This window comes from Castor canadensis, chromosome 3 (genome assembly GCF_047511655.1).
Source record: "Castor canadensis chromosome 3, mCasCan1.hap1v2, whole genome shotgun sequence".
In the NCBI taxonomy this organism is placed as follows: Eukaryota; Metazoa; Chordata; class Mammalia; order Rodentia; family Castoridae; genus Castor; species Castor canadensis.
The window spans coordinates 90,435,458-90,447,903 of record NC_133388.1 but is presented as its reverse complement, the minus strand read 5'-3'; the positions used below and the strand labels follow the sequence as shown (position 1 = coordinate 90,447,903).

At 41.7% G+C, this 12,446-nt stretch overlaps 2 protein-coding genes and 1 non-coding gene across 9 annotated transcripts in view; all 3 read right to left on the bottom strand.

Annotated features, from left to right (window-relative positions):
- The window catches only part of Supt16h (SPT16 homolog, facilitates chromatin remodeling subunit), a 30,877-nt gene extending 24,687 nt beyond the window's left edge, over positions 1-6,190 (bottom strand). The window contains exon 1 of the mRNA XM_020170583.2: positions 6,014-6,190. Coding sequence (XP_020026172.1) covers positions 6,014-6,079 — 66 coding nt within the window. The 5' untranslated portion in view covers positions 6,080-6,190. The remainder of the gene's footprint in view (positions 1-6,013) is intronic.
- Positions 6,191-7,279: 1,089 nt separating this feature from the next.
- Positions 7,280-12,446, bottom strand: part of Chd8 (chromodomain helicase DNA binding protein 8) — a 59,204-nt gene continuing 54,037 nt past the window's right edge. For 6 of the 7 annotated variants that reach the window (XM_020170585.2, XM_074068412.1, XM_020170586.2 and 3 more), the window contains exons 35-38: positions 11,795-11,908; positions 11,424-11,603; positions 11,003-11,119; positions 7,280-8,268 (exon numbers count right to left, since the gene is read on the bottom strand). In XM_020170585.2, the coding sequence (XP_020026174.1) occupies positions 7,705-8,268; positions 11,003-11,119; positions 11,424-11,603; positions 11,795-11,908 (975 nt within the window). In that variant the 3' untranslated portion in view covers positions 7,280-7,704. The remainder of the gene's footprint in view (positions 8,269-11,002; positions 11,120-11,423; positions 11,604-11,794; positions 11,909-12,446) is intronic. The other variant, XM_074068413.1, reaches the window with a different exon arrangement.
- LOC141422243 (small nucleolar RNA U6-53/MBII-28) lies at positions 12,084-12,171 on the bottom strand. The gene has a single exon (XR_012446843.1). It is a non-coding gene; the product is annotated as a small nucleolar RNA U6-53/MBII-28 (small nucleolar RNA).

Genomic DNA, 12,446 nt, shown 5'->3' with positions numbered 1-12,446 from the left:
GCACCAAACTGTCTCTCCTCCCCAAATTTTCATATTCAAAATTCTGGTCAAAGCCTGCAAATTCAAAATGTATCAGCAGTCCTCACACTGATGTTTTAGTCTTTATCTCTGTGCTCTCTTTATGATTAAGAGAACTGTACATATTAATGGGGTTCAGTGTGAAATCTCAACACAGGCATGGTGTGTGCACTGATCAAATCAAGGAACAGCACTCCCCTCTCCTCATCATTTCTTTACATTTAGAGCTTTCAACCTCTTCTCTTCAAACCTTCGTAGACCAGACTATTCTGGATGAGTCATTCCACTGTACTCTGGAACACCAGAACTTATTCCTTCTGTGTATAGATACCTGCTATTCAGCCTCCATTTATCCACACATCCCTACCTTTCCCAACCTCTAATATACTATTCTTCATTCAGCTTGCTTTAAAAAACAAAAAAACAAACAAACTTTCAGCTGGGCATTGGTGGCTCACACATGCAATCCTAGCTACCTGGGAGGCTGAGATCCTTAAGACCATGGTTCAAAGCCAGTCCTGGCAAATAGTTCACAAGACCCCATCTCTACAACAACCAGAGTAAAACGTATTGGAGATCTGACTTGAGTGAGTGGTAGAGTATCTGAGTTCAACCACAGTTCCAGCAAAAACCAAACCAAACAAATGAAAACCCAAACTTCCACGTGAAAGCATGCAGTTTCTTACTGTGTCTGGCTTATTTAACTTAGCATAATGTACACCAACTCCATGAAAGAATTTCATTTTATTTTTTGTTTTGTTATGATTCCCAGATTGGCCTCAATTTTGCAATCCTCCTGCCTCAGCTTCCCAAGTGGTATGGGTATATTACCACCACGCCTGACTCATTCTTCTTATGGCTGAATAATTTTCCATTGTGTACATATTTTCCTTATCCATTCACCCTTCCATGGGCAAGCCGGTTGATTCCATATCTTAGCTATTAAAAATAGTACCACAACAAACAAATGAGAGTGGAGAGAGTTCTTTGGTATGCTGCTTTTATTTTCTTTGGCTATCTACACATAGAAGGGGAATGGCTGGATCATAAGGTAGATCTATATTCAGTCTTTTGAGGAACCTCCATACTGTTCTTCATAATGGTTCTAACTAATTTACATTCCGCTAACAACGGAAGAGAGTTCCTTGTTCTCCACATCATTGCCAGTATTTGTTACATCTTGTTTTCTTGATATTATCAAGAAAGTCATTCTAACCAGGATAAGACACTATCTCAAGAGTTTTAATTTGCGATTTCCCTGATGACTGAGTTTTTAAAAGAAGTGTGAGAAGTAAAATCTAATTAAAATACACATGCTAAGTTTAAAATATCCATTTATTACAGACTATCAGGTTAAATTTTTTTTTCTATCATCTTTACCTTTTTCAGAAAACAGAAGCGCATACTTGCCAACTGGGTAAGGGCTCACCTGAAGCCAGATCACCTGGTTTTTAAACTTTGACTCTGACTTATTGCAACCTAGCCTTTCTACACTCCAGTTTCTTAGATCTTCATGTCTCTAAGTGTACTGAGCTCTTAGGAACTAAGAAACATACTCTTAACTATTTACTACTATTATTAAAGACCAAAATGACTCTTGACTAAAAATTTTACTGTGCTAATATACTACCACTGCTACTGATACCAACAATCAGCTATGGATACATTTCATCAGTACAGAATACAAATGGCACAACAGGCTTTGAAAAAGTGTACAATCCCAAAGGAGATAATTTTAGGTGGTATGTCTTCAAATATTCAACCACAGAGGAAAAATGTTATATAGTTTCGAATCTCTCTTTTCTTTTGGTGGGATTGAGGTTTGACTCAGCACTTCATCCTTGCAAAGCAGGTGCTGTCACATCTCCAGTCCATTTTGCTCTTACTATTTTTGAGACAGAGTGTCACGAACTATTCCTCAAACTACAATCCTCCCCATTTCAGCCTCCCAAATAGCCAGGTTTACAGGTGTTAGCCACTGGTGCCTGCACTAGGGATGCTTCTTTTTTAAAAGAGAAATACTGAGGCAAACCTTAATGCCAGGAAAAATTAAAAGCTGTGAAAAAGCAGTTTGCCTACCTTGCCTGAGACCCTGGGTTTGATCCCCAGCACAGGGGAAAAATTTATAGAAAAAGGAAAGGTAGTCATTATTGTACTGCCTCACCTAACAGTAGAAATATTTACACGAGAGCAACAAATTATTTTTCTAAAAATTGTGAAAAAAGAATTAAGGATGAACATGTGATAAAGCAAGTGTAATAAAATGTTAACTGTATTTCTAGTTGGTGGGAATAAAGTGTTCACTGCAAAATTTTTCCACTTTTTCTATTTGAACTTTTCATGACAATGTGCTAGAAAATATAAAGTATTGGGATGCAGAAATTGGAACAAATGCAACAGCATTAAGAAAACTAAATTAAATCCTAACCTACCATAAATTAATATCAAGAATTCACAAATCAAGAAATAGCAATATAAGATTATTATTTAGAAACATGAAAGAAAATGAATGTGGTCGTCTCTGGGGCAGGTGACTATTTTGTTTCAAAGTTTTTCTTAAAGTTTTGATTTTTTTGGGGGGGAGGGACATGGTACCCCACACCCAACATCAACCAACAAGCTGGCTGTGGTGACTAGAGCCAGTAATCCAAGCAACCTTCAAGGCATAGGTAGGAGGATCATGGTATGATGCCAGCCTCAGGCAAAAACTCAAGGCCCTATCTAAAAAATAACTGAGTTCAAATCCCAGTACGGGCAAAATGTGGGGGGGAAGTATATGTGTATGTACCTCTTGGTTAAAAGTAATCTTTAAATTAAGAGTTAATATTATAATACAGAAGTGAAGAAGTATGTAAAAATTGTGAAGGTAGGATCTGAAAGATAAAGTTAGGGAAATACTGAATTGGCAGAGAACAACTATCTTTCTTTGAACCAAATAGATACACTGCCTTTAAAAAGTAAACATTTTTTAGAAATCAGGTTATAGTTAGGATACCCACGTAATGATCTAAATGCAAACAATTGTGAGAAAAGGGTGTGCCAATAGTAATTACACAAAGACAGCAGATCAACAGCTCTGGAAAGGCAAGTCTTATGTTCACTGTAATTACAGCCTCAATAGAAATCTCTTTAAACCAACAGAGAGATGCCCGAAATCTTAGAAATAAGGCACCACTGTTTACTGGGCAGCTAATATATGCCAGGCATTACAATGATAATAAGGATACAAACATAGATACAAAATATAGACAATTAAACAAGTTGTATGCCTGTAATCCCCGAGGAGGAGGATAGTGAGTTCAAGGCCAGACTGGTTAACCTACCAAGAAACATAAGAACAGCCACAACAACTAACAGGGGTGGAAGCGATCTACTCCCTTGCTGAGAATAAAACAGAAACAGTATTTAGAAAAAACTTTCCGAAGACAGCTGTTTCTTAAGAGAACTCAGAACAAGAAAACAGTCCAGAATGACTATCAGGGAAGCAGCTCTCAAGGGAATTGACACTGTAATTTGATACAATCTTTCTTTGAGGTCACAGCCACCCACCATCCCAATCCTGACAGGAAAGAATTGTAGGAAGAAATACACTGGATTAGTATTTCTTCTGAAAACAGCTGCCATTCTGATTCTTCATGGGATTCTTCCTGATAAAAGGCAGATGGGGCAAAGGTCTGTATCTCTTACCCCTCAAAGGTGCTAAAACCTCAGTCGATAGGCAACCTTTCCTATCTTCCACTGAGTCACAAAAATCGTATTACAAGGCTAAAAATAAATCATTAACAGGCTAGACATCCCTGAATAAGGATCCAGTGAGTAAAAGAGGGGACAGGAAAAACTTGCAGCCTACCCCACCACCACTGGAATTTTAGCAGCTCTAACATACAAAAATAAAAGGTAGGAGTGCTCTAGATTCAAATGTTCAATAATTTAAATACTAAGTTCTACTCACTATGGAGGACTCCTGTTGATGTGGACAACAGAGATGGGATGTGTTGGAGATCCACCCCTGGACCTCAGGCATGCTAGGCAAGCACTCTTTATCAATGAACACCCTCAGTGAGCCTATTTTCTTTTCCTTTGTGTGTGTGGTACTGGGGTTTGAACTCAAGGCCTCACACTTGCTAAGCTGGCGCTCTACCACTGACGCCACTCCACCCACCCCTCCTCATCTACCACCTGAGTAGCTACAATTACAGACATGAACTACCAGCGCAGGCCAGACTGAAAACGTTTGAGGGGCAAAAAATATCTATTCTCAACATGAAAACTTGTTTCCTGTCATTATTCCCCAACAGTAACTACTATTTACACAGCATCTGCATTGTATTAGTATTTATACAGTAATCTACAGATGATTTAGAGTGGTAACCAAGGGATGACTATTTCAGGTAAAAGACTTAATGTTTTAGACATTTCTACTCAGTTGTGTGTGATACTGTGATACTGTGACTGTTTTTAGGACATAAGCTATGAAAACTGCAATTAAGAAATAATAAAAATATTTTTATTCGTAATAGCCTTAAAAACTTGAAACATCAATCACCAGGACTAGAAACAATACCAAAGGCACCTTTCAGCATTTATCAATGGAAGAGAGGGCTTTTGATTATTACCAGCACATCAAGATGTGCTGATCAATAGAAGATATTAGAAAGTTTTTTTACACATATCGTATCCAAATGTAAATATGTGACAGTGAGAGAGGATGAAAAGTCACTCAGAAGAAATTAACCAGAAAACTGTAAAACAAAATTGGAGAGTATTCTTACTTTGGCTTTTAATAAAATGAGTTTACTTTCAATTATTTACTGAATTTAGCCTCAAAAGATGAAACATGCACAGGCATGAATAGCAGAAAAATAATCAACTTTTATAGTTTGCTTTCAGAAGAGGATCAACTTAGATCACAGCTGTAATCCTTGCTACTCAGGAGGCAGAGATAAGGAGGATCGCAGTTCCAAGCCAGCCCGGGACAAAGTAGTTCCGAAAGACCCTATCTTGGAAAAAAAAAAACCATCACAAAAAAGGACTGGTGGAGTGGCTGAAGGTATAGACCCTGAGTTCAAACCCCAGGACCGCCAAAACAAACAAACAAAAAGAAGAGCATCAATTTGAAAGGTAATTCAGAATGCTGAAATCAAGACTTGATCATTTTTCTCAGAACGTTTTCGGATTTCTTGATCAGGTTTATCTTCTCTGGGTGACAGGGTTTAAGAGATTAAACAACTCAGGGTGCACCACAGAACGCAATCAAATCTTTGTTCAATTAACAAATTACTACTGTGAAAAGAAGTTTTAACTAAGCCCATTTTTAAAGCAGCAAAACTGCCCAATCTTTAAAAGACAAGGAAAATTCATAGCTTTTTCTCAACACGTGCCATGTATGCTATACCAACACGGGAAGCTCACAAGGTTTCAGGTATCACATCTTTTTAAAAAAGATAATTATTACTAATGCCTGCAGATTTTCGGAGCTAGGATTGTTACCTATGGAAGGGCCTAGAACATGCAACGATTGCGCGTGAGCATTAATCCCCTGCAAACGACACATTCGAAGAGCTCGCTCCTGAGCTGCCGGCCCCTCCAACCCTCCTGTACAGAGGTAGTTGTAGTTCTGGCGGGAACTGGGGCGGAATATTGTGATTCTGGAGGGGCAGAACGAGTGCGTGGGCGCGTGTGAACACCGCACCAGGCGGCAAGACGTGAGCGGCGAGAGGGAAGATGTTGCCTCTCATCGGCGGGAACAGCCTGCAAGACCGGGCTGGCATGCGGGGAAGATGGTGGTGGCCGCGGGGATGAGCAATTGAGGGGTATTCCCAAATACGGGGCGACACTCGTAGCTACCTGCGCTGAATGATTTGAGAGCAAAGAAAAGGGCGCGACACTGAACCCGGGAATTCCTGACCCAAACGGAGAAAAAGGGCGCCGAGAAACATGGTTATTATGGGATGGCTGAGGGGGCTCCCTAGGGAAAATTACGAATCTTCCTTACCCGCCAATTACTGTACAGTCTCTTAACTCGCCGATAATAAGCATCTTTGTCCAGAGTCACAGCCATAGCCCTGGGCACCGCTTCTCCTCGGGTTCCGAGAATCACGCGAGGTCCCAGCTCCGCCACCCGCTCTCGGCCCCGGAATCCCGCACTCTCTGTGACCCGGAAGTATCGACCTCAAACATGCCCTTTCCGCTTCCGGGTCCCGGCAGCGTTTGGGTTTTTTTTGTTTGTTTTTTAATTCTCTCTTCGTAGTGCGGAGGTGTGAAGGGGGGAAGCAGAGAGAAAGGGGGGGGGGGGAAGGTGGAAAAATCAACAAAATATGTACTGCCTACAGTTGCTTTTCGCGCGGCTTCTCTTCAACTACGCCCCGCTGCGCGCGAGCCGATATCGTCACGTGACGCTCAGCCCGCGCCCTCTCAACCCCGCCGCGATTTCCAGGAGCGCCTTTTCACCGAGGCGGTGGTAGCAGGGCGAAGCGAGGAAGGTGGAGGCCTAACATGCCTGTCCCGCCCCGCTCTAGCTGCCGCGCGCGGGTGTGGGGGTTCCACCTCGTCGGAAGGGAAAGCGGGAAGAGCGGGACTTGGCGTGGGGTAGGAGGGGAAGACTGGAGCGGAACGGGTACGTCCCCCTCCTAGAAATGGTGGGGAAGCAAAACATCTACTGCACCGAAGCTGGAAGATCCTCCCACCTGCGTCAGTTGCTCCATGTGGACACAGCTCAGTTGGGGGGAAATCCAGCCCATCTTTGCGTTTAACAGGACCCAAGCTAAGGGGAGGGACCTCGCCTAGAAAGGAAGATAAAACGCCCAGGCTTCAGCTGAGCGATGGGTTGGTAGGAGGGTTGGAGGACACAAATAGGTTATGGCTTGAGGTGCTCCCAAGCCGTTCCTTTGTCATACAGTCCCATTACTGCACTGCATGGAAAGCGACACCATTCTATGGCCTCCCCCAAGTACCGTTATTTCAGTTAATTCAAAACACAATAAATATGTGGTTCTTGATGAAGTTCTTTTTGGTCTGTTCTAAAAACTTGGAGAGTCTGATTCGAACATTTTGCCTACTATTTACCTTAAGTCATTCCCTTAGCTTCAGCAAACTGGACAGTCTAAATTGATATATGGCTCTTCAGATGAGTACTTATGACTTGAATCTTCTACTCAAGGTAACTTAGTATCAACAGTAAAGTGATGCTGAAATTATTCGCCGTGGTTAAAATTAATACTTACGTTGGATTTGAGCAAGTATAGAACAAGGGAAGAGTGGAAAAGGATTAACTTAAATTTATTAATGCCAAGGGGAAGGAAGGTAACAGTTCCTGACTCTCCAGCTGTATCCACAGTTCGGCCAGGAACAGGCTCTGCCGGAGGCAAGGGCCAGCGCTACATAGTCTGTGGTTAATGGAGGTGTCTGGGGAGGGGTGAGCACACCAGCTGCTCTAATCTCCTTTCCTTCCCCAGAAATGAGGAAGTGATCACGTGGTATTTAAGGAGTTTCCCTGCCCCCCCCAATCCTCTCAAAATTAGGAGCAGTCAGGTACAAGTTTCCTTTTTTTTTTTTTTTTCTCCTTTCACCTCCTGGAGTCCTGGGTTTCCTCACATCTCCCCAGCCCCTCCCGCTTTTCCATAGTCCAAGGGCCAGAGTGAGTGAAAGTACAGCAGCCACCCAAGCAATGGGGACTACACTGGGGTTTCAGTCATCAGCATCTTCACTGGAGTCTGAATTGGCTGGCATCATAGGATCATCAATGAGTGAGAAGTCCCTTTCTGAGCTATCATAGCCCTGAGATAAATCATCATCTTCTTCATCCTCCTCATCGTCCTCCTCAGGTTGCAGTGGTGGTAACCGCAAGGCAGTACCAGAGGTGGTAGTCACTGGTGAAGAGGGGTAGCCAGTAGCTCTCAAGCCTGGATGGTGATGGTGATGGTGGGGGTGGGGGTGGGGGTGGTGGTGGTGGTGATGAAGCATGGTGCTGGAGTCTACATGAGGGGATGATGCTGCACCACCCACCACAAATGGCATAAAAGGCAAAGATGCAGAAGTGGCACTGCTGTGACCCAGAGGTGACACAGACTGTAAGCCACTACTGCTGTGTTGGAAGGTGTTATGCAGAGATAGGGACCCAGTGCCTCCACCCTGCATCAGGGCCATCATCTTTGAAAGGTCTGGTCGCGTCCTCCGGGCCCGCTTCTTGCTGCTCTCTGGTTCAATAGGCCCTGGCAAAACCCGGTTGAAGGCAGTTTCAGCATAGTGACCCTGGGAGGTGGGAACAGAAGATAATAAAAACAAAGTGGGGAAAAAGGAAACAAGCCAATAGAGCCCTAGACTACAAATGCCTTTTCAATGAATCTGCCTTAGGAGAGCCAAAAAAAGTAGCCTAGGCTTCATTGGTGATAATGGGAAGGAAGAACTACTAGACTTAGCATTCTGAAGCAAAAATCAATGATAATCTAGTGAACCAGGAGTTTTTGTTTGTCACATGACTGTATCACAATATAACCATTTCAATATGCTTACCTTTGTTAGTAAGATGTCTGAGTTAAGACAGTGAATCAATCAGAATACACACAGAAAAAAATTCAAGTGTTTACCGACGGCAGTTTATTCACATGCTCTTACCATGTGAAGTGCAGCGCAACTATATTGAAATTTGTAATAATATCCTCTATTGCCACATCAAAGCAGGGTCAAATTAAGACTTCTGGATCCAAAAAATACCAAAAAGAGGTGGGTAGCCTCTCATTGAATTTAGTAAAATAATTTTTCCACACTGATTAAAAACTTACATATCTGCTTAATTTTAAATGGTTTAGATGTTCTGGCTGTAAGTTCTGATTAATCATTAATGAATCATTAATTCATTGAGGATGGAAGTTATTACTTCTAGTTCCCCTGCTTTTCTACTGGCCTAAGCAAAATACTATGTGAACTGGCATTAAACTGGTGCCTATGTCTCTGGACTTTCCAATCTAGCCTGACAACTAACATGGGAACATACCCTTCTGACTTGGAAAAATAAAAATTTAATAATCTTACTTGTGTGGATTTAAAAAATATAACTATAGTAACACCTTAATTCCTGCAGGTCCCAGTAATGTGCTATAGTCACTGCCAATTTTACATTAGAATTAAGAATTGTGTGCTGGGCAAGGTGGAGCATGTCTGTAGTCCCAGCTACTGAGAAGGGTGAGGAAGCAGAATCAGAGCCTGTGAGTTTGGGGCTAGACTAAGCAACATATGTTTCTTAAAGAAAAGAAAACTTACTATTTATACTAGTCATAGTATGAATTTCTGTGATTTCCTATGCTCTTAAGAGTTATCAGCTCATTATAAAGGACCTGGGGAAAGTATCTGAGGCAAAAATATGTTAAATTAGAAGAAAAACTCTCATAGGCTGCTCTAGAATGTTAACTTTAAGACAGCGATGGCGGCAGCCTTTCCCATGTCAACTATTCTGCCTGTTACTATCCCATGGGGACTAAGAGTGAGAAAACATTCTACCATGGTTAAACTTTCATCAATATAGAGAAGATGAAATGGAGAATGATCAGATAAAGCAAGTATACAAAAGCATTAATACATTTTAAATGACTGCTACCAACCAAACCATGATTTATATATCCACTCCTGATTCCGGGTGCTGGTGGCTCACATCTGGAATCCTAGCTACTCAAGAAGGCAGAGATCAGGAGGATCGAGGTTTGAAGCCAGCCTAGGCAAACAGTTCCATGAGACCCTGTCTCGAAAAACCCCTTATAAAAATAGGGCTGGTGGAGTGGCTCAAGGTAAAGGCCCTGAGTTTAAGCCCCAGTACCACACACACACACACACACACACACACACACACAAAAGCATAGCCTAAAGAAACTTTGGGGAGGGGTGGGTACTAGGGTTTGAACTCCGGATGTGTGTGTGGGGGGTGATGGTATAGTACTGGGGTTTGAACTCAGGGCTCAGGCTTGCTAGGCAGGTGCTCTACCACTTGAGCTACTCTGCCAGCCCTGTTTTGTGCTGGATATTTTTGAGATAGGGTCTCAAGAACTATTTGCCTGAGCAGGCCTTGAACCTCAGTCTTCTTGATCTCTGCCTCAGTGCCTAGCTTAAAATAAACTTTTGTAGTTATACTTTGGTGGGAAGAAAAAAATGCATATTTAATCCACCAAATGATGTATATCGTGAACATGGTATAGTATAACCTAATGACCAAAACTGTTATTAATTGAAAAAGCATGGTTTCCTGTGCTTTTTTCCATTAATGACATGTTAGTGATTTTCCAGCTTTTATATTTTAGCAAACTCCAAGACTATTTTTCCTTGGTAGCCCTCCTACTCCCAAGCACTCCTAAAATATACAGAACTATAAAACTTTGAAGAGATTATCTAACTGGGGGTGTGGCTCAGTGGTACATCATTTGCATAGTATGCTTGAGTTCCCTAGTTCTGAAAAAGAGACTAGTTACACTAAAACTTTCAGTTTTTAGGATATGGAAATTGAAGAGGTTAAAGGATTTGCCAAAATGCCATAGTTATTCAGAAGAATAGGATAGGCCCTGAAGGTGCTTTCTAACATAGCTTATTAATGCTTACATTTTCATGTATTTCGAGTACTAAAGTTAACTTTGAAGAATTTTACACTCCTCTAGAGCTGAAGATACCACAGAGACTGCAAGAATACCATTAAAAATACTCTGGTGGGGTTGAGGATGTGGCTCAGTGGTACCGCACTTGCCTATCATGTGCAAGGCCCTGGGTTTGATTCCCCAGCACCACAAAAAAACACCAAACACAAAAATCTCTGGTGAAGGCTGGAGGCATGGCTGAAGTAGTAGAAGCAAACCCCATTACTGAAAAAGCAAAACAAAACCCTAGTGAACTGAAGGTAATTTTACTCAAGAACATACCATGGAGAAAAGATAACAGTCACAATCGTTGTTAAAGAGCCTTATAAAATGGTGGCTACTGTGAGAGAGTGATAGTGCTTTAGACTCACCTTTTTTCCATTCCTAGAGTTTATTGTCTGTACTGGATCCATTCCCAAACAGTTCAATTCTGCCTTATTATTTTTTTTACATCTTTGCCACTTCTGTTTTCTGCGCTCCTCCATATACTACAATAGAAAAGTGTCTGTTATCCTAGAATAAAAATCTTCTCTGGTCTAATAAGGTACTAGTGTCTTTTGACAATATGTTCATTGTGTAAAGATTAGTTCTAGTGGAAAACAGCAATAAAGTACATCTCTCACAAAGAACTAGGTGGTTTATATAATAGTCTAATAATAAATATTTTCATCCTCATTATTACCCGTTTTGCAGATGCAGAAATAATGACATAATAGGCATGCTTTCTCTCCCTCAAAAAGCTTAAATACAAGAGAATGACTTTAAATCTGGCTGGATGGAACTGCCACTCACCGCTAGAAATCGGGGATCGACAGCAAACTCTGGATGACCCTGTAACCACATCTCCAGTTCAGCCCGGCGAGGGGCATCCTCACCCACCAGCAAAGTACCATCCACCTTATTGATGACAGGGATCCGGGTCTCCAGGTCCACATCAAGGTGATTAGGCTCTTCCATGCACTCCACCTCCAGCTGCAAACCCAGAATCCACCCCCATGAGCACATATACTCTTCTTTAAAATAGGAGGGAAGGGGAGCAGAGCCAACGGTAGTCATGAGATAACTCAATCTTTCAGTCCCTCAATCCCAACTGCCTTTATCAGTTACTAGGGATAAAAAGACATTATCTAAACATGAGGTTAAAGAGTTTCTCTACCGCTTACCTCTATTAGCTTTTTTCTGTTCCCCTTCTTCTTATGAAACAGTGGATGTCCATCTCCCATTACTCCATTAGCCATCAATTTGTGCTTCTGGAATGTTAATTTTAATCCTTCCTCCTAGGAAGATAACCCAGCCACTGAAGACATCATCACATGTTTTTAAAAATAAACATTAAGCTCTGGAGAACTTGGGTGAGGATCATCCTCTGGCTCAGTGATGGCAAAAGGAAGGCTGTCTGATTAAAGGGTATAAATCAGATACACAATGAAAGGGTTCATTTCTTGACACAGTGCCCCTCAGGTAGATTTACAACACCGAATGAAGTTTTAAAACTTCTGAACTGGTGCCTCAGTATTGGCATGGCAACTCATCCCAGGAGCAATCCTACTACTCCTGTCACATACTAGTGTAAGAATCTTTTCTTTGTTGAGTACTTAATGACCAGCTAGTAATGTTCATCAGGGAAGGGATTAAAAAAAAAAATTTCCCTCTACAGAACACACCGATTTAATTTAAGTAGAAAATATTCCTTTTTTGAGACAGGGCCTAGTTATGTAGCCTAGGATGGCCTGGATCTTACAATCCTCCTGTCTCAGCCACCCAAGGACTACATTAGAGGCATGTACCACCACATGTGGCCATAATTCCTCTTTT